Raw genomic sequence first — 21,545 nt, 5'->3', positions numbered from 1 at the left:
CCTCTTCTGCTACTTCTCAAATAAGTTCACATATTAACATTTTAATGACTAAATTGTAGTACCAGTTGTCATGGACATTAAAAAGTTTAAATAAATACGTAATCTAAATTCAAAACATTTTGTCCATGAATGGGATTCGATAACAGTACCTTAAATTTTGACTGGAAAAAATATGTGACTTGAAGTTTGTCTAATTATCTAAATTAGTCTTTGTTCAAAAATGTTCCTCCACCCTGTACATACTTAAATAACTAACCAAAGACTTTATCTACTAATATTGTGTAGAAGCATAGAACTGGCTGATGCTATACAAATCATTTGTTTCATTTGAAAACAATTTAATTCTGAGTTTTCTTTTTTCCTAAACTATACTGGATATACACATTTTCTTAAAGCTAACAAAAGTAAGGTTTAAAATGGACTTACATATTGATATAGTACATATGGATTTAAATTAAAATAAAAGATGCAAGAAAATAAAGCTCACTTAAGATTTTAAAAAATTGCTCACTACAGAGCTTATGAAATGTGTTAACTAACCTATATATCCATTCTGTGCTTAGAAATTTTACACATCCAAGTAACTAAAATTAGTATGTATACTTATTTTTATTCAAAAGCACTTATTTAAGTAAATAAATAGGATATTAATATAATTAAATCCCCACTAGGGTTTACTTTAAGCACTTTAGAAAAGAGCTTTCACAAATCAAGAAACGATCATTATTTGTATATCAGTTGACTAAGGTATGTAAGTAAATAGATGTTATTAACCAAGTATAATAATACATTACTGAGTATTATAGAGATGACATGCAGTACTGTTATAATTTTCTAGAAGTGCCATCTTCTTATCAGTTAAACATAACTGATTTCTATTCATAAGTGGGTGAAATCATGCCAGTTACTAAATATTATTTTGCTTTTTCTAAATGTCTATTTTTATGTATTTTAGTAAAATTATAAGTTTGTAATGCATGATGGAAGAGAAAACACACAACTTTGATTGGACACGTTTCTTGGCTTCAAGATGATAAACAGTATGGATTCCAGAATTTAATAAACTGAGGCTTGAATCCAAGTTGCCATTTATTAACTGTATAGTCTTGTGTAAGTTCCTTAAACTGTGTCTCACTTTTCTCTTCTGTAAATGGGCATAAATACCAGCTCCACAAGTCTGTGGTTAGAATTAAGTGAACGAATTCATATAAAGCACTTAGCATAGTTTCTGGCATATAGTAAACATACTCAGTAAAAATAAGCTACCATTCCTAAAGCACCAAAGGAGGTCACAGATTATAAATCCTAATTGATTTAAATATCTATGGAGGTGTGGGGAGAAGTTAGATCTTTCTGTACCTAAATGCCTGGGAATGACCAAATGAAACAGAAATCCTATCTACTTCTTTAATTCATCTTTGTTAATTTCTGCAGTATATCTACTTAAATTAAAAAGGCTTGTCGTAGTAACCCTTATATGCATTAAGAATAGCCATTATCAGCTCAGGAGCTCTAGAGGTTTATTGGTACTCATCCAGGAGCGGATGATTGGCCTAGGCTTGGAAATCCGCTGCTCCATTATGAAAGGCTTTCATAATGACAGCTCCGGCAAAAGAATCAAGTGAGAATACAGGAAAAATTAAATTTATTTATGAAATGGTTCACATGATAAATTACCTTTTGGTCTGCTAAGCACATGTCTTCATTAGGTTTCTTTAGTTCCTTTGCCATTTCTAATTCTAATCTTCGTTGCTCTAGTTTACGCTCTTTATTTAATCTTTTCTCATCACGTTTTTCTTGCTTCAACCGTTCTTTTTCCTAGGAAAAAAAAAGTCCACATACTCTTTAATCATTGTATGTCTGAAAAACCTCCAGTTAAAATTTAAAAAGTGATCAAAGTGTTATTATTTCCATGAACAGAATTCTCTTTGGAGGTTTAGAAATAGACATGGAATTACAGAGAAACAATGACTTATTGCCTCTCAGTGTTTTCACTCTTTGAATTTCAAAATAATCTTATGACTATTATATATATATCTATAATGTATTATCTATATTATAATATATATTATATTATATTGATCTAGTTTCAATATTAGATTCAACTCAGGTTATTCCATTATTTAAAATCTATTCAATCCTTTCCAAAGTTACAAGAATAAAATATTTTTTTATAAAAGCAGGCATATAAAATGTCTACATGGGCAACTAAAAATTTATGACATAAAGTTAACCAGCATTCACAGAAATTTTTGTGTAGCTCCAGGAAGCAAGGGAGGATTTACAGCAGGAAAGTGGAAGCAATATGTTTGAACCTGAAAAAGCAGTTCTTTGAAAGTGAATTAGCGTGTCTTAAGATAATACCTGTGATGAAATACAAATGTTGTTTACCACTATAAACAACACTTAAGAAAATGCACAATGGGTTTGGAAGGTAATTCCAAAAACTTTCGAAAAATATTTTAGGTAATGGGAACAACATGAAAATAATCATCCTTTCTCCCTGTTGTACGGATGACACTCTTGCTGGAAAAAGTTATGAGATTTTCTATAATTATCAGTGTCATTACTTTACTATAATACCTCAAATATAATTCTATTTATTTAGAGGAGAAATAACAGTAGAATCACTAGGCAATTCTAACCTACAATGTCACATATCTTACATACTAATGATGGGTTTACTTCTATTACTTTCAAGGCTGATAATGTCTCTTCTTGATTAAAAATTTTTAAATTTTCTTTATGTTTACCAAAATAAAGTCCAACTCCTTACTTTGGATTTCAGGACTCTCCTCTTTTTCAAATTATCACCCACTTTCATGTTCTTCGTTGATTTCATCAAATCATTTGCTATTCCCAATGAACATCTCTTATTCCCTTACTTCCTTATATTGGTGTACTTTAATCAGAAAGGTGGTTATTCCCATCTTGTGTATCTCTAAATCTTAATTAAACACTGCCACCTCTTCCCTACCACCAATTTCTCTTTAATTCTCAGGTTTTTCGCTATAACTTAAACATTTTTATCATTTTTAACATTTAAAAAATTTTAACACTTTTACCAATTCTTGTAATATATTAGCATTTTTGTCCATATCGTAACTATTTCCATTTAAATTACCACTGGTAAGAAAGCATACTGACTCCCGTGGAGGCATGCCAAGAGGGAGACAAAGAGGAGTGGAGAAGTGTATTCCAGGCAGAGCTGAGAAAGCATCGTGTATTTGAGAAATTGCTAGTACTTTCAAGACTGCAACATAAGTAGTTGCAAAATATTATGATAGAGTCAGAGGCCAAGCAAGTAGTGAGGGCCTTTTTACCTGATATGCTCAAGATAAACTGTTCATTTTTATTATACTGGCTCTAAATGTCTGGGTTACTGATTCATGCAGACATTTGGGAGGAAATAATAAAGAAGCTATATGATGAAATTACTGACACCAAGATCTATAATTAATCTTACAAGTTATAAACTAAAAGCTGTTTCTGAAGGTCCAGTGACATGAACTATACATAATATGTAACATTTCCACAATGTAGTATATATAGATTTTCAAATCAAATTATCATTGGTAAAACAATCCTTTTTCCAGAATTAGATTTTCAATTTTTAAATATATAAAATGTTGCCCTAAGATTTTTTCCAAAGAAGACTTAACTTTTTAGTTACCAGAAAAATAAATTAAAATCACCAAACATACAAACAAACATATTAAATGTCTCTTATAGATTTCAAAGTAGGTGGTGTAAATTTTTCTACTATATAGGACTAATCAAGAATTCTTATAATAGTAACTATAAATATAATGATTGAGACTACTCTACACTAAAAAACTGTTTAAAATGGTTACCATTTCTTTACAAAAAGAGAGAAAAGACCCATGTATGTGATACTTATGCTTTTTTCACTGTGCCCTCTTAACATTGTTGGCAATCTGGGGGTACACACACACTTCAATTATACATAGACAAGGAGTTAGAATGCATATGACGCCATGAGATAAATATGGCTTATATTCTTGAATATCATTTTTATCTAGTAATATGCAATATTTTTTTCCAATTAAAAAAGCATGGCTGTATTATGGAATAGAATGTAAAAGTGATATCAATTTTTAGGATAAAATGGAGATTTCCAAGAAATCTTAGAAATTTGTGAGACAAGAATCCGTTCTTGTCTACTATTAGAAATACTTCGAGGAAACATAGAGTCTCTATAAGCAATAAATTTTAATGAACTAAATAGGACTAATAAAAATTCTGTGGTTCAGGTACAAGATGACTCTCAAAGAACCAGAGCTTCTTGGGTTCCCCCAATAATCAATTAATATTTCAAACGGCATGTAAACACAGTCCCAATCTAGCCCCACACAGTTCTGATCCCATCTTTCATGATTCTCAGTGCATTTCTCACGCTCTAGTCACACTGCGTGATATTACTGTGTTGAGAAGACAGTGTAACCAGTTTGAGGCATTTCTTGGATGATGATGATGAAAGGGGGGAGAAAGAAAGAAAGAGAGGGGGAGGAGGAGGAGGAGGAGGAGGAGGAGGAGGAGGAGGAGGAGGAGGAGGAGGAGGAGGAGGAGGAGAAGCAGAAGCAACAAAGCCAAGATAAGTGTATACACACAATTAAAAATCACTAACCCCTCTTTGCACCTTCCTCCTCCCTGCCCCCACAGGTCCTGTTTAATTACAGCACTGTACTTTTGTATATGTCATCCCCTCTGCCTGGAATGCAAGCTCCTCCTCTTTTTCATAGAAATAAAGTCTGTTATTTGTTGTTGTCGTTGTTGTTCTTCCCACAACTACTTCAGGCATTTTAATATTTCTTTGTTGAGCTTCCACAAAACTTATTATAGCATTTATTGTATTCTGTGACAATTATTCGTTTAAAGTTGACCTCTCCCACTTTAGTGTGAGTTTCTAGAGGTCAGAAGAACAAATTTATTCTCCTGTCTCCTTATGGACCTATTCAATTCCCAGCAGTACAATTTGCCAAACACCTCAAGAAAGTATCTTTCTTTCTGACTCTCAAGCCATATCAGTTCAAATTTTCTTCCACTGGTCTAAATATTGTTCCTATTTCTGACATAAAAGTTATCATATGTCTCTAATGTACGTATTCTGTGTGCCTCAGCATGAAAATTATTTAAGCATCTATGAATTTGATAAATAATTCTACAGATGCCACATAAATAAGGATAGGCTAACATTTGTACTAGTCATTAAAGATTTTCAATACTCAATTTTTTCTCTGCTTTTTATATTTCACTCTGTGGACAAATATAATTGATGTCTTCTATTTTATATACAAACCTTGTATCCAAAAATGGAGTTCAATATATTTAATAACAATATTCAGATAATATTTAGGAATTTAAAAATACCTAAAATATTTCTCTATTCCAATATTATTAATTTCTTAACCATTTTAATTGTATACATTGTGATTATATGTGCTTGCAAATAGACTTTCCCCATATCAGAGTTAAATAGACTTATTATCTGATTTTTCCAAAAACTAAAGTTAAAGTGCCAGTACTATTTTAGGCCAAATTTGAAGATGTAGAAATTTGTGTAGTATTCACTCTTCTAGACTTTGTATACTGCTTGAAAGAGCTGTATATTTACCCACTTTTGACCTAAACAGTTTCTTCACAAATTAAGTTGCCATGCTTGATTCCTCATATAATTTCAATAATATTATACTTTTCTATATGTCAAATATTAGGCTTTAACAATGGAATTTTCTAATTCTGCAAGGTCAGTTCACAACAAACTGACCTACTAGAGATAAGTCTTATTATTAAACCTAATATAACATGAAAGGAATATTTTTGGCCTTCATCTCCCTATCCCAAACTACTTTTCTAGATGAAGATTTTCTTGACATATGTGTGGATTCTCGGAATATAAGTTGTTTATAATAAAATATCTCTTTTATCATCTTAATTATAATGGAGTCTTCTGTATCGAAATATTATCAATGCCTTAGTTAAGTCATTTAAATTTCATTTCAAAGTTGAAATACCTTTTGGTAGCAAATTTAAGATAAAATTTAGGATATCCTAAACAGCCAAAAATTCAGAGTAAAATTTTCAAATCAGTTTTTTACTCACATAAAAATATTATTTTAGGGACTCTAAAAGGATAAAGTATTTCTAGAAGTCTAGAGCACAATAACAAATGTATGAAATAAATTTATTCTATTTAAGAATTATAGAAGTTTAAAAAGCTAACAATGAATGAGGTAGAATAATGACTTGTTATTGTAAAGTTTTACAGCTTATCAGACGGCAGAGCAGGCCATTCTCAAGAGATCATATTGCAAAGATGCCTATGTTTTTTGCATTTTACGATTCTACTGGGTCTCTTAGGTGTTTGTTCTGGGCATAATTAGGAGAATACATTTATTTTGACAGTAAATGTACTTAAAATTTCAAAGACATAAATATAATTTAAGAGAAATAGGTTTACCTCAGACTGCAGGAAGAATAAAAGTGTAAATAGGATTAACAACACAAGCCATTTATAAAAGACAAATATAAAGAATAAAAATGATACTGTTTTATGGTCATGATGAGTATGAGTAGAACAATCAGGGCAATTTTTTTTAAAGGGATCTGTTTTTACACTTAAAATATTATGAAAATTAAGTTTAAACAATGAAAAAATTATGAATCATGATTGAAAAAGCTGTATTTTATATTTTAATGAATGTTATATTTTGTTATTATAATTTAGTATATTTTATTGGTATAAAATATTTAAAAAGAATAAAATGTAGCAGTATCACATTTTCATAAAATCCACTAAAATATTACACAAGTCTATAATTATCTTAGATTAAGTATCTTTAAATACTGTGAATAGCTACTGTTATACAAACATTTCCTAAATTAAAATCAAAATTGCTAATTATTGAGCCAGATAATTAGATTTTAATATATTTAAATTAAATTGATAAAAATTCTCTCCAAAATCTACTTTCTTATATGACATTTAATATTTTTGTATAATATAAAATATTTTATATTTGTTTTTAAATAATTATGCAAGTACGATATACAAGTATGTCATAAATAAAGTGTTTTGAACTAAAAAAATGGATTTGCTTAAACAAAACTATATGTGCAATTCTACTATTTATTTTTCACTAAGTAATGGTTAGTGTAAATATAGGATTATAAAAATTCTCAGGACTAGAATCATTGGGAAGGTTATACATTTTTTATGCTTTCAAATTGTTTATTAGATGACTTCTAAAACCTGAACTACTCTTGTATTTTATGATTTTGTCCCTGACGTACTGGCACAGTCATTCTGTGAGAGATGCATGTTTAACAACTTTTTGTAGTTTATTGATCCTCAGGGAGACACACAAAAGGCTCTATTATGATTACTATGGTTGATTAGTTAGTTAATATGAGTAAAGTGATTATAAATTTGTGATTGGTACAGGTTTAAATTTTTATAAATGAAACAGGAGATTTTGAGCTACTTTGTCACACTGCTAAAACCAACATATTTCCAGTGATTAGTAATAATGAAAGCAGATCCTATTACTTGAATTATACTTGGAAATAAGCCTTTTTTACTCATGAGACTAAAGATGATTCTTTCTTACATTTTATGAAAATATTTATGAACTATGATATACTAATTAATATATAATTAATATAATAAAATGAGTAATTTACACATCTAAATAGTCTCACTAATTGTAGATTTATATAAAGGAAAAACTACAGAAATAAAATATCTAAGATAACAAATAAAATTTTGGATTATTCTTAGTAAAAAATATATTGAGTTAACACTAAATCAAAAAGTAACATCAATGTAGTGTACACAAAAAAATATAAAAGTGGTGTTTGTGCTACCTTCTTGCTTTGATGAATATGGGGAGTTTCTTGGAATAATTTCAGATGTTATGGGAGATCTTTAATTAACAAGATGAAAGCAATTAATTTTTTCACCTGATAATTCTTTAACATTACTAATAATATTTGCATTTTTGTTTATCCTCTATTTTTCTTTTTTCACAATCTAATAATTAATGTCTAAATGTACTAAAGTTCAGAATCGACAGTTACATATAGGCCAATTCAGAATTTTGAGTTGGCCCTGCCTAAGTATCATATGGCCTTAACTTTACAATGAAGTTCGTTCTTTTAATAATTAATAACAGAAAAAAATTATAGATACGAACATTAAGAAATAATAGGAGGCAGAATATGAAACCAAGATATGGTCATTATTGGTATTACACCAGTTACATCTTGTGCATGTTAAGTCATGCACAATGGACCAGGAAACGGACAAGTACATACAGAAACATTTTGTTAATATTCACTGAGACGTAAATATATGTAAAAGATACGGTGAAAGTTTGGATCATCAGTAAAAACATATGCCTAGTTATTGCTTCATCGTTTATACCATACAATTTTCTCTCTGATGAAATGCATCCTTGGTCTTTTTGATTTTTCCACATTATCTAATTTAATGCTGTGCGCAAAACGGTAGTTTAAGAAACTAAAAATACACTTAGTTGATCACAGATTTATAGGTACCATTCAATAAATGAACACAATTTAAAATCAGAATAACTTGTAAAATTATATAGTCTTGTTCACAGGTCTGTAGTTATCAAGAGGATAACAACTTTTTTAAAAACACAGTTTTACTTAGGGGATTCTTCAAACATGCTGATAAAAGATTATCTGTGACATGTTTTTATGTTGTTATTTTACATAACAGTTCTTTGTTTAATAAAAAAAAGATGCCTAGAGTAAAATAAAATGGAAAGATTTTATTATAAAAAGTATAAACAGAAAACATAATAATGTACTTATTCTTTAACGATTTTGTTTATCCTCGATCTCTTTTCTTAGCACTTTTAATATCCACTTTCATTTTACTCATTCATTCAACTACAATTTTCTGAGTACCTACTACCTATTTGGCTCTAACCAAAGAACTGGCAATACAATGGTAGACAAGACAGACAAGATTTCTGTCCTCACATATCTTACATTGTGTGAGGAGACAGACCATAAATGGGTATAAAATAAACAAGATGATGACATCAAGTTCCAGAGGTGGGACATAAGAAAAGGCAAAATTAGTTGTTCTGGGAAGGCCTCTGACAAATTAACATTTGATCGATGACTCACAACAAATAAGAACCACAGAGACCTTTTATTTAGGGATAATAAAAAAGATTAAAATGATTAGAATATATTACATAAGGGACAAATTGTATGAGGTAAAGTTGGAGCAGTAGACAGAAGTCAGGGCATATGGGACTGTACTGTCATGGTGATGAATTTGGACTTCATTATAATTGCAATGAGAAGCCACTGGATAGTGTTAAAATGTAATCTGGCGTACTTTCTGAAAAGATCACTCTGGTTGTTCTATGGAGACTACATAGGACTGCTGAAGAAAGCAAAAATAGAAAGCCGGGTTATTTAAGTTATTATGCTTTATGTTATTTCTTTATGTGTACATGCATATATTTACTTTTTTTTTTTTTTTTTTTGGTTTCATATTTTGGCATGGTTGCCTTGACTCTTTTTTTCCTAATTACTTATATTTGATGTAGCACCCCTATCAAGAACTTAGATTGCTCAAATACCGATGGGTTAACTTTTCTTTAGTTCCTTCTCATTTTATCTGATACTTGTTTTTATAATCCTAAGTACTTTAGATTGAAGGGTAAGTATACTATTCATGTTCCTTTTTTTCTGAGGACAAATGTAGCTAGGAGAGAGAGCTCTACCTGGTTTCTCATATCTCTTTACAAATGTAAACTCTGATTTACTCTGTCTAGTCAAGGGTATATTCTTTTCCTATGAAAGGTATTCTTAGGCTTTGAAGGCTTTTTAGGAGATTTAATTTTAATATCTTCATTTATCCTGTGGCTGCTACCTTCCACTCAACCTGGCTCTTATCCACTTCTTCTTAGCAGCTTTTCCTACTCTCCTCCAGGGCTACAAGCCCAAACATGAAAAGTCAGTGGAAGAGATCATGTCTTTTGGGCCTTGTGGGTGCCTTTTAACCTGGGCATTTACTCTTTTAGATAATCTTATTCTTATTGTTCTCTTGGGTGCCCCCTTCTACTAAATCCTATTATGTCTAGAGATAATGCTCTGGGTTATTTTCATTATTATGCCTTTCTTTAGGTTTCTCCTCCATTGGAAAAAAATTAGAATGAGAACCCCTGCATCTTTTTACTCCTTTTGGTAAGAAATAGATTCAGTAGGGAAGAACTTGTCTCTTAAAGGACTTTCCAGGTCTTTTTCCTGAATTGCTTGTTTAGTTGCTCCCTCAGTTGCCATCTCTCCAGATTAGAGGAAATTAGGTTGAGCATTTGGAGTTTTAATTAATCTCCTTCCCTAAGCTTCCCACCAGCATACTATCTATCAGAAGGGAACAGAGACAGCAACCACGCCAATTCCTGGAATTTGTTACTTCCCTTTTTCCTTTCCTGTCATTTTTCAGAGATTAATGAAATTATGCATAGATTCCATTATTATGTTAGGTGTAGAGAGTGACAATGGGCCTGGACAATCAACAAGTGAGGAGGAAAAAGACATCAGGAAAAATATTACGGCAAAACTTATATAAACTTCAGGAAAGTCACATGAAGTGATTGCTAGAAGAGACTTTAGAGGTAATCTATGTTAGTAGTAGTCTCCATCTCTGGCTATGTATCTTGCTAGGCCCACTCTACACAGCAAACACGTAGTAATAAGCAATTATAAGCACTATGCGGTGCCAGCATCGTTCCAAAAACTCTATACAAACATTCGCACCTATTTAATCATGAGTACAAACTCTCTGAGATAGGAATTAGTATCATCTCCATTTTATAGATGAAAATTGAATCACGGAGAGGTTAAATAACTCACCTGAGATTATACAGCTGGAAAGAACTGAAACCGGAATTCAAATCTAAGGAACTTGGTCAAAATGTCCAGGTTCCTAAACAATACACACATTGTTTCTACATATCAGATAGCTATAATAATAGTGTGAGCTAGAGCTGAGGCTAAAATACCTAAACAAAGGCCTCTCAACTTGTAGACCAAATTGTGTCATTTTCATTAATTCTCATTGATTAAATGCTTAGTCTCACTTGATAATCTATAATCCAAAGAGGCAGGTATCATCATCTCAGTTTTAAAGAAGGAATAGCCTGAAGAGGTAAAGCAAGTTAGTTCAGGGTCAGCATGGGAATGAGTCGCTCAAATGCCAAAGCTCTAGTTATAATGGCCACAACTCTGTTCAACTATTTAAATGCAGAGTGTATTCCTTTTACCTTTAACTGATTATTTTAACTGATTTTTATTAAATTCCAAATAAACTCATTTTGACTTATTTCGATAATTTTTTTTATTCTGAATTATCTATTAAAAGTTTACTTTAAGGAAAGCGTTTAGGCCTAATTTCACACAATGCAAAAAGTAATTTGGAAGGCAGAAGTCCATGGCTGGGCTAACTAGTATTTGAATTAGGACACATATAGGACTTGTCTAGGCATGCTGTAATATTAATTTTATAAAACTCTGGTTACAGTAATAAATAGCTACTTTTATGTAAATGAACACTGTTTTGTACATTTAAAAAAGATAAGTAAAATCTCAGCCCAAAAAATTAACACATACATTGAAATCCTCCCTTTATTCTTTTATGTTCTAACAGTTACTATTGTTATACCTGTGGTTTCCTTATGAAAGTCAATAAATCATGATAAATCCATACTCTGAAAAATTTATATTTAGAAGAGCCAATGCTTTAGGAAAAAATGTTAATTTATAACAAGGTAATATTTTTCTAGAAATATACACTTACTTCTGCTTTCTTACGAGCTTCCATAGCTTTCATGAGCATCATATGTTGTCGCCTTCTCTCTCGTTCCTATTAGGCCAGATAAAATTAGGAGAATAACTCAACCACTGTTAGTTTTCACAGTTTGATTTTCAAATGGAAAAACAAAACAAAACAAACAAAAAAAAACTCAATATAGCATGTTTAGCATTTATAGACAAGTCACAGTAAATACTAAATATAAGACAAGAATGGCCAGTCTGTGCATGTTTTAGTTCAGGTTTAGAAAGCAAATACAAGAACAATCAAAAGCAAAAAGGTAAAGCAATGAACATGGAGACAGTGTAAACAGAAGCATACAAGATTTACTTATGGTCAGTTGTGATGCTCCTTCAAAAGCTGGCAGAACAAAAAGCATAATGGTTGGCTGGAACAGGTCAGTTACCTTACATCTGCTATTAGAAAAACCACAAATATGTACTACAGCCAATTAAACTAAAGGTTGTGTTGTTTTTAAATTTTTAGATCAGGCAGAAATTGATTTATAATCATTGACTTTACGGTTTTATTTCAAGTATACTATCATTTTGTAACTCCAATAAGCCACCAAAAAAGTAGAAAGTTGTTTTAAAGCTTTTATACCAATTTAGACTAGTCATGATTCATATACCAACACCAACGAAATGAGATATTCCCATTTACTGATGTCTGCCACTTGATGCGCTATTGAACGCTACAAAAGCTGCACCAAGGGCTAGTAAGTGGAATCTAAGAGGCACAGTATGGAAATAAAGTAAGCACTAGCTTACTTTGATAATCTCATTTTCTCTTAAGATTAAAAAAATCACAGTTACAATATTTAATCAATTCTTTTTGTTTAAATACATGTGGTCCTTCCAGAGGGATATTTCTAAAATTTGTCTATAAAACTAGAGTATGTTTCACATTCTCTCATCAACCTAACTCAAAATTCCCATTGTATTCAATGGCAGTTTTGTGTCTAAAATGATGGGAGAACATGGGTCAAAATTGTTTCGAATTGTGTAGTGATCTAACTCTCATTGTGACATCAGTAATGTAAATTTTTAGGCAGAAGCCTTATAAAAGGCTTGCACAATTCAATTAAAAATCTTGGAGATGTATCACATTTATTTATAGACAGACAAGCAGATGTATGCAATGCACTGTGCTGTAAAGCCATGCAGCAGTATGTAATATGACAGCAGCCAGTGCTACACTTTATGCATTGCTATGACAACCATATCACAACCAAATCACAATGCGGTGTTAGATGTACAAAAATAAACATACCCATACCATATCTAGTCTATGCCTCTCCAACTCCTGGTAGAAAGAGTTGGCACAACATTATGAAACAGAAATCACAGAGTCATGAAACCAATTTTTAACCCCTCCCCCCAAAAGACACCAATACCAAAGCAAGGCAATAAATTGTAAGATGAAGGAAAAACTTAAGCAGGAATTATATTGGAAATTTTAAAGAAAATATTTAGAAGATTTCCCCAAAATAGATCTAAGAAAAATTATAAAATGTACATTTCAACAATTATATAACTATATGTATACAGACCTGATGCTTCAGAAGAACAGCTTGTTGTCTTCTCATTTCTTTTTCCTTGAAAATAAGACACTTTTAATATGTGACTTTTAGGGAAGATTCAGAACATGTCACAAGTATTAAAAATTCCCTTTCTGAGATTCTATAGTCTTCCATTAGATTGTGCCATATGCAATTGCAAATATTCGATCATTTTTTACCTGTAAAATGGCAATTTTACATGGTTCTACCTGATACATAAAAACTGTATGACAGTAGCAGTGATCTTTATTTATTCAGTAGCTATTTAAACTTAAAATTCAAAATTCAATGACCTAATAGCACACTTCAATGGCATATTCACTGAGTTGACTAGCTATATGGTCAGAGTATACGAGAGATAACTATATTTTATTTTATTTATTATATTTATTACTTTACTATATTATGGTGCAATCTTTAAATCTAGCTCATTAGAACTCTCTCCACTCTGAATATAAATTCGCAAATATACTCTATAATAAATAGCATCTAAGTGAGAGTGACAAAAGACAAGAGGATTAGTTTGAGACTTTCAAGCCCATCTATGATACAAGGTACCATACAAATAATTCTATGCATGTAACCAATTTAAATATTTTTATAAAGGTAAGATATGGATAAAATTAATATTAAGCGCAGCCATGAAAAGAGCTAGAAATCTAAAGAACAAAGTCAGAGAATCTATGTAGCAAAGGTAACAAACAGTTTCCTGGCTTCGTAAGGTGTACTGAGGTGGCCGTTTTCAGAACCATAGGTCATGCGGGTGCCCTGTTTCGACAATTAATCATCAAAAACACTGGAAGGTAAGGAGTGGGGTGTGTGTGTGCATGTGTGGTACAGGTGTTCACTCTCTTTATGTTTCATGCCAGAACATCAAAACCAAAATACCTTCAGATAACATGTGAACTTACAATAATTAACAATGGCTAACTTTATGAATATTAAATAACAGTTGATAAAATTTAAGTTCTCCTTTTTGCAGCCTTTTCACTTTTTAATAGTTAAAACAGTTCCTGGACATTAACAAATATAAAGTTATAATCTAAGGGGAGAATCAGATTTGGGACACAGTTTGAAACAAACATAAATGACACAAATAGCTTTCTTTGGAGAGATCATTCTTATCCAGCAAAACTACATACAGGTATTATGCAATAGTTTGCATTTCCTTTTTGCTGTCTGGTATTTAAAGAGCTCAAAGTATCACATAAAACCTGTATAATGAAATAAAATATGTATGTATACATACACTACACATACAATAAAAGCACACATTACACACATGTTGTAACTGCACTAAACATTTTTATAGATAGTCATTTTGAGGAGAGCTAGTTTTTCATATAATTGATGCTGGTATAACATCATATAGTTTTCATTTTTGAAAAACAGAAACTCTGATTTTCATCTAAACTAACCTTTATTCGTTTCTCGGCCTCCAATAATTTGGCATTTGCCGCTTCTTCCTTCTTTTTCTTTTTAGCCTGTGCATGCAAAACAGGTCTCAAAGTCATGCAACAGCACCACTACAACTTCGAAATAATCTAAGACTTAAAAATGAAGCTACATGCCTCACACAGTACAAAACGATATGTAACATATATGTAGACAATAACAGATTTTCTCCCAGTTAACATATTTTACATATTAATTTTGTTTCTAATGTATAGATTAACATTAAGATATACAAAAAATGCTTAAATTCCAAAGATATGTCAGCTTTTCTTCTTCTTACTGTTAAAAGTCTGAAATAATTGTTTGTAATTTTATTTTAAAACAATCAGAAAAGATTCTATGTCACTTATTTTTTGATTTTTTTAAAAGTAAACATGGTAACAGTAAAAAATTAAAAAAACAGGATTTTAACTGATAAATAAAACTTACATTTACAAACTTGCACATGACCACTTTATTTGAAATTTCTTTTTTAATACTTAAAATTTGAGATAAAGAAAACCATTACTCAGTAACATTTAAATGCAACATATTAAACATGATTTTCCCTAGCTGTATATTGTGGTTAAATTCAAGGTTTTTTTTTTTAAATTGAATGGAAACTCATACATGAAGCACATGTTGAATACTAAAATCATGCTACCAAATGTGAGCTTCATAATCTTGTCATTGATTATCTAGAAGCTTCAAAACTATCTAGCAGTTATTCTCAATTTACCTTACGAGAGGAACATTTTCTATTGGAGGGATTAAACTAATTTGAAATGGGAAAGGAAATATGTATTTATTTCTAGAAGGAAATAACATGTAACACAGAAAACCTCAGCTATCTAGAATTTATTTATCAGGGAATAAATCGTTCTATATAACAACAGCTTCCTGAATAGGTGAGAGGTTATAATAATTTTAAACATTAAAAGTTTATTTTCACCATTTTAAATGGTAATAATTTTAAGACATATGTCTGCTTAGATATAGTACATTACACAAAATTTGGCTTTTTCTTGATGACTTGGGGTAATTATTCTGAACATCAGTAGTTATACTGCACAGTTTGTTAGAATAATACCTTTGAACTATTAAGGTGTTGAAAATTGCTTGCTGTTAAGCTAAAAGATTACAGACTGTTTCTAGGTTTTTGAATTCCAATATATGCTGGCTGGAGTTGTTCTATATTTTTTCCCTTGTTGTCGTTTGGCTATTACTTTTGCTGATATGTCCTTAGCTTGCGGAGAAGAGGGATATATTAGAAACCAGAAAAACTGAGCTGGTTAAACTTGTTTTTAAATTTAAAATTTATTTCCTAACTTTTTATTTCTAAATTAAAAGTAAATATCTGACTATAAGTACTAATGACTTTTCCAAAAGTAAAAAACACAAGTTTTAGTACATGATCTTTATGACAACCATATTGGCTGCTTAGAAGTTTTCCCTTTTTCTATTCTCTCTTTTGTCTTATTTCCTGGGTTTTCATTGTCAGGAGTAGATGAGCTTGCTAAATAAGGTTCAGATAAGGTCTTCCTCTATGCATTATGTGTAGAGAGAATTTCTGATGCACATATAAGTTGCATGAATCAGAGCACTTGTTGGTAAAATTTTTATTTTTGCAGACTCCAAACCATATGACTATATTACTTTAATTATAACGAATTTAAGAATTCTACCTCTAGAATTTGCTGAGCTCGAAGTTCTTTTTCCATTCTGATTTGTTGTATTCTCTTAATTTTTTCCTGTAGGGAAAATTATGATAATTTAAGATAATAAATTAAGAAAATAGCTAGGTTAAAATTTAACTGTTCTTAGGATTCTGAATTCCAATATATGCTGGTTGCGGGGAAGAGGGATCTATTAGATATTTAACTGGAATCAAATAATTTAAGATATAAGTACAGAATTACAAAAGGTTACCATGGTAGGTATAAAATTTAATCATTTAGTTTAACATTGTACATATGTTCATGTCAAATTGAAAATTTTATAAAATTTCTCAAAACAATTTATAAAATACAAATGCTAAATAAGTGCATAGAAACCAGGTAAACTAAGCAGATTCTTATAAAAAACAGAGAGGTGTTTGCCCTTTCTCAGTATGTCATGACTAAATTAAAATGCTTTAAAAAAGGATATTGTGCTACACAATATTAATAATAATTATTAACAATTATTTCCACAGTGTAATTTCTTATTTCACATGGTGAATAACATGATGACACTGCTTTTAATACTACAATAAACAAAATTCAGAAATAATCTGTAACAGTATTTAAAAACGGATTGATTACAATGACATTCTAGGGACTGATTCATATGTTATAATTGGTAGTCACAGTGTTTAAATTTAATATATTAGTTATTGCTTTGGAATTTAGAGGTCACTGACATTTTCATAAGAACTTTATATTTTTATTTTAAAAATTATCTCATATGCTATAAGCATATTGTTAACAATTTCATGTTCATAAACCCCTTTGAAGATCACAAAGAGGCAGTAGGGAGAATACATACAAAGTTTTTGAAAAGACCCACAAATTTTCCTACTTGCAATTGCATTTGTCCCAGATTTTCAGAGTTAACACATTTTATACTGCTGTATGATACCTGCTCCAATTACCAGATGCTAGTTTACCCTTTGAAGTTATACTTTAATATATTTTTTAACATTTCCCTTTTGTATACTAATGTTATTAATTCCCTATAGGGGTCTAACATAGGATAATGAGACTTCTGGCATTACTGTTCTTATTTTAGAGGACTGATCACATTCTATGACTTTGCTATTGGTGATCCTACATTGGTTTAGAATATTAATTATAGCTTGCCAAAATTAAAAACCCGAGTGTATCTTTTGTTTCATTTTCAAGTCTTAGAGAAGGCTGTACTTGATCTGTAGTTAAAGGATTTATATAGAGTAGAACTTGGGACCTGAGTAGAGCATGCTCTTGATTTAATTTGTCTGCTTTTGTCAATTATTAGGTTATAAGGTGGTATGTTCTCATGTTTGCAATAGTCATTCATTGTTCTCTTATGCAACATAGATATAGAATCTCGGGCTGAGTACACTCAGTCTAGAGCTTTACCTTAACTGTCCAAGTGATTTATGTACATGTACATATATTTGGTGGTGCTGCCAGTAACATTAGCATGGAGAAACATTACTTATAAATTATTATAATTAGTACGTACCCAACCACTGAACTGATACTTCACATAAAATATCTTATTGATCAAAAAAAAAAAAAAAAAACCAAAAAAAACCCCAAAAAACAAAACACAAAAAACCAACAACATAGAAGTTGGAATTATCTTTTTAACCAAGAGAAAACTGAAGTTCCTAAAGAGTAAATATTTCCCCTAAAGTCAAATAAGTATAGAACCATGTCAGATGCCAATGCCTTTGCTCCTTCTGCTTCATAATACTGCTGCTGCCAGCTTTTAGAAATTTGCCTTGAGTACTATCTGGTGATATTTTTGACCTACTAGGTGAAAAAAATAACCCAGAAGATGAGGAACATGTGCTCTTATTTTATTCTGCAGCTAACGCTGACCTTAAAATAGGCAATCTGTAACTGACTATGTGAGTAGATTTATGCTATATTTTGTTGGCAGTAAGGAATAAGTCAGTTGGTATTTTGAAACTAGTCTCAGATAAATATCTTGGTGAATATCTAATACCTTCTCATTTATATTAAAGTTTCTGGAACCCTGAGACCCCAGTGCTTTTTCGATGAGCAGCAAAGACTATGTATGCATAGGTTGTAGGACTTCAAGACTTCATGATAACAAAGCTAAATTTAAAGTGTTGATGAAATCTGATGGGTCTCTAGCCATTAGGAAATAGGAGAAGCTACAACAAAAGTATAACAGAAACACTAGTAGTTCACTTTAAAATGAGATATGCACTTATTTTCACTTATATATGTGACATGCAGCAAATATTTATATTTTAATAAAGGCATTCATTAGACCACATATTTATTTATAAGACAACTCCATAATGTCTTTAGCAGTGACAATTAACAAACTAAGGAAGAAATTCAAGTTTACAATTGACTAAATAACTGTAAAAGTATACCATACAGTTTGGTGTTTTATATCTATCTTTTAAAAATGAGTGTTTGCTTTGTGTCAATCACTATGGTAGGCACTTTACATTTACTGTTTCAGTAATCTTCAGATAACGCAGTTATTTCCTTTTACAATGGAGGAAATATACTTAGAAGTCAAGTAATTCATCTAAGGTCACAAAATTCTTAACTAGTAGAGCCCATATTCAACTCTAGGCTTCCTGACTATCTAAATTATGAATCCCAACTCTTTATCAACTCTCTCTAATTATACTGCTTTAGTCAATGCTGGAAGGAACTTTACAGAGATACAACATAAAATCCAGCCAGAGCCATTCATTTAATTGTATTATATAATAACACAATTGACTTCACCTCTTACTCAAAAATAATTACATATTGTTTAAAATTTTTTAAAGAACAGTACTTTCCCCAATTTCCTTTCTGCTTTAATGTCACATGACTATGTGGAGATAGGAGAGTAGTTCACACATTCCCATCTTAAATAAAGTTGATATCTTATCATATAATGCTTTACCTATTTGAATTTAGACATTACTTCTAAATACATCAGTATTCTACTGATACTTAATTTTGAAAACTACATGTGGCGATGATATTATAGATATACATTAAAACACTAGATATGCTGAAATAACGCTTTCTTCACTTTTTTGCAGTGGTAATTTTTAATTTAATTTTTAACTGAAAGCATTCAGAAGCAATAGGGGCAAATCTTATTCTATATAACATAAATTTCATTTTTTTTTACTAGTATTTTACATGTTTTAGAACAAGCTTTCAAAAGTTTGATAGCTGTTCAAGATGTCAACTTATATTCAAAGTCCATAGGGGTATTAAAAGTGCTTACACAAATTTATGTTTGGTAACCATTTTTTAAAAAACTCGGAAGTAGAAGACTTGGTTTAAAAATTAGGTGAATTTTAACAAATGAAAAAATGAAAACTTTCTAAATAATATACATAACATTAATGAGAAACAATTGTTTCAGAAATCAGAATAAAAATAATATAAATGTTATACATACAAATAGATCCCCCAAGTAACACCCACGTTGTAAAAATCAGTTCCAATGTGTAAACATACCTGTTGTTTCATAATCTTTATCTGCTCTTTTTGCTTTCGCTTCTCCTCAGCAGCCATTATTGCTATGATGAAAATTCAAAGCACAGATATCAGGAGAAAAGGAATGAAGAAAAGAAGCCTTTTAAATTCCCCAATACTTATTCTTCAAAAGTTTATGTTACCATTTAAATCACCCACCTTGTTGTTTTTTAGCTTCTTTGGCAACCCGAGCTTGCTCCTGCTTTTGAAGTTTTCTCAAAAGTTTTATCTGTGCTGCTTGTCTGGCTATTTCTGAAAAACACAAAATTTCAAGAAATATAACTAACAACTTTACATAACTGTTAACCTAAAAACAACCTAAGAACTGTGTGAAACTGGTATCATCATGAAGGACATAATTTTTAAGAAAATTACATAAGGTTAGATACCAAGTAGGAGAACAGTATGGCAGATAATGTCATGTTCATTTCCCTGAGAAACTGCCAAACTATTTTATTAAATATGACACAACTACCCAGAATAATGCTTCCCTTAATCCTTATCACAGAGGCTAATATAAGTACCTTTTTTAATATATATATTTCATGTAATCACCACTTAGTATGAAAGTAGCTGCTAATCTGTAAAAACATGATTTAGCTTCGGTCTTAAAATATTTATGTATGTATTTTTAAAAGCTCCAAATAAAACAAACACAACCCCCCCCCCCCAAACTTAATACTTCAATCAGCCATACATACGTTGAAGTTGCTGAATATAGTAAAATTTTCATATATGAAAGAGAGGGACTAAATCTTAATAAAAAAGAGTATAGAATGTCAATGAGTTTAAAGGAAAATTTAGTTCTCACAATTTTTAAGGACAAGTGTATGATTGGGATAAATCAACATAATTAATGGTCCCAGTTCTTCATTCCTCCCTCTGTCTATGTCATTAGCAATGTGATTTGGAAGCTCCTCTCATCAACAGGTGGAATATATTTTCTTGTCCCTTGAATCTGAGTTCAGCTATGTGATCTTCTTTGGCCAAAAGGATGTTAGCAGTTGTGATGCAAGGTAAGTTTCAAAGTGTGCTTGCATTCTACTTTTACCCTTTACGGCGAGAACATGTTTGGGCTAGGCTGCTGGGGGTTGAGATACAAAGAGCCCGTTGAACTCACACATGTGAATAAGCTCAGCCAAGCCAACAGAGGTGCCTAACTTACCTCCAGTTGATTCCATCTACACAAGCAATTAATGTTTAGTGATGTACACTACTGAGGTTTTGTAGAGGGTGGTTTCCCAGCATTCTTGTGGCAATAGGTAACTGATACTGAAAGCCTGTAACGTCATGTCTTCTTTGTTAGTAAACTTGGTCAGAATACTTCTAACTATAAAAGTAGTGTATCATAATATCACTCATTAAATAATTTCAGAAAATACCACTTTATTTTAGACATTGTTTTAAACTTTATAGCATATGAGTTTTAAGAAACCCATATATTATAATCATCAATAAT

At 30.9% G+C, this 21,545-nt stretch overlaps 1 protein-coding gene across 20 annotated transcripts in view; it reads right to left on the bottom strand.

The window, feature by feature from the left end:
- The window catches only part of BAZ2B (bromodomain adjacent to zinc finger domain 2B), a 281,281-nt gene that overhangs the window by 46,041 nt on the left and 213,695 nt on the right, over positions 1-21,545 (bottom strand). For 12 of the 20 annotated variants that reach the window (XM_016152832.2, XM_016152831.2, XM_016152842.2 and 9 more), the window contains 8 exons: positions 20,246-20,338; positions 20,069-20,130; positions 16,562-16,627; positions 14,861-14,926; positions 13,434-13,478; positions 13,154-13,186; positions 11,867-11,932; positions 1,678-1,818 (listed from right to left, as the gene is read on the bottom strand). In XM_016152832.2, the coding sequence (XP_016008318.2) occupies positions 1,678-1,818; positions 11,867-11,932; positions 13,154-13,186; positions 13,434-13,478; positions 14,861-14,926; positions 16,562-16,627; positions 20,069-20,130; positions 20,246-20,338 (572 nt within the window). The remainder of the gene's footprint in view (positions 1-1,677; positions 1,819-11,866; positions 11,933-13,153; positions 13,187-13,433; positions 13,479-14,860; positions 14,927-16,561; positions 16,628-20,068; positions 20,131-20,245; positions 20,339-21,545) is intronic. The other 8 variants (XM_016152839.2, XM_016152844.2, XM_016152843.2 and 5 more) reach the window with 2 other exon arrangements.

The sequence above is a fragment of the Rousettus aegyptiacus genome, unplaced genomic scaffold (assembly GCF_014176215.1).
Source record: "Rousettus aegyptiacus isolate mRouAeg1 unplaced genomic scaffold, mRouAeg1.p scaffold_m13_p_2, whole genome shotgun sequence".
NCBI classification, from domain to species: Eukaryota; Metazoa; Chordata; class Mammalia; order Chiroptera; family Pteropodidae; genus Rousettus; species Rousettus aegyptiacus.
This window is presented reverse-complemented; position numbering and strand designations above follow the sequence as displayed.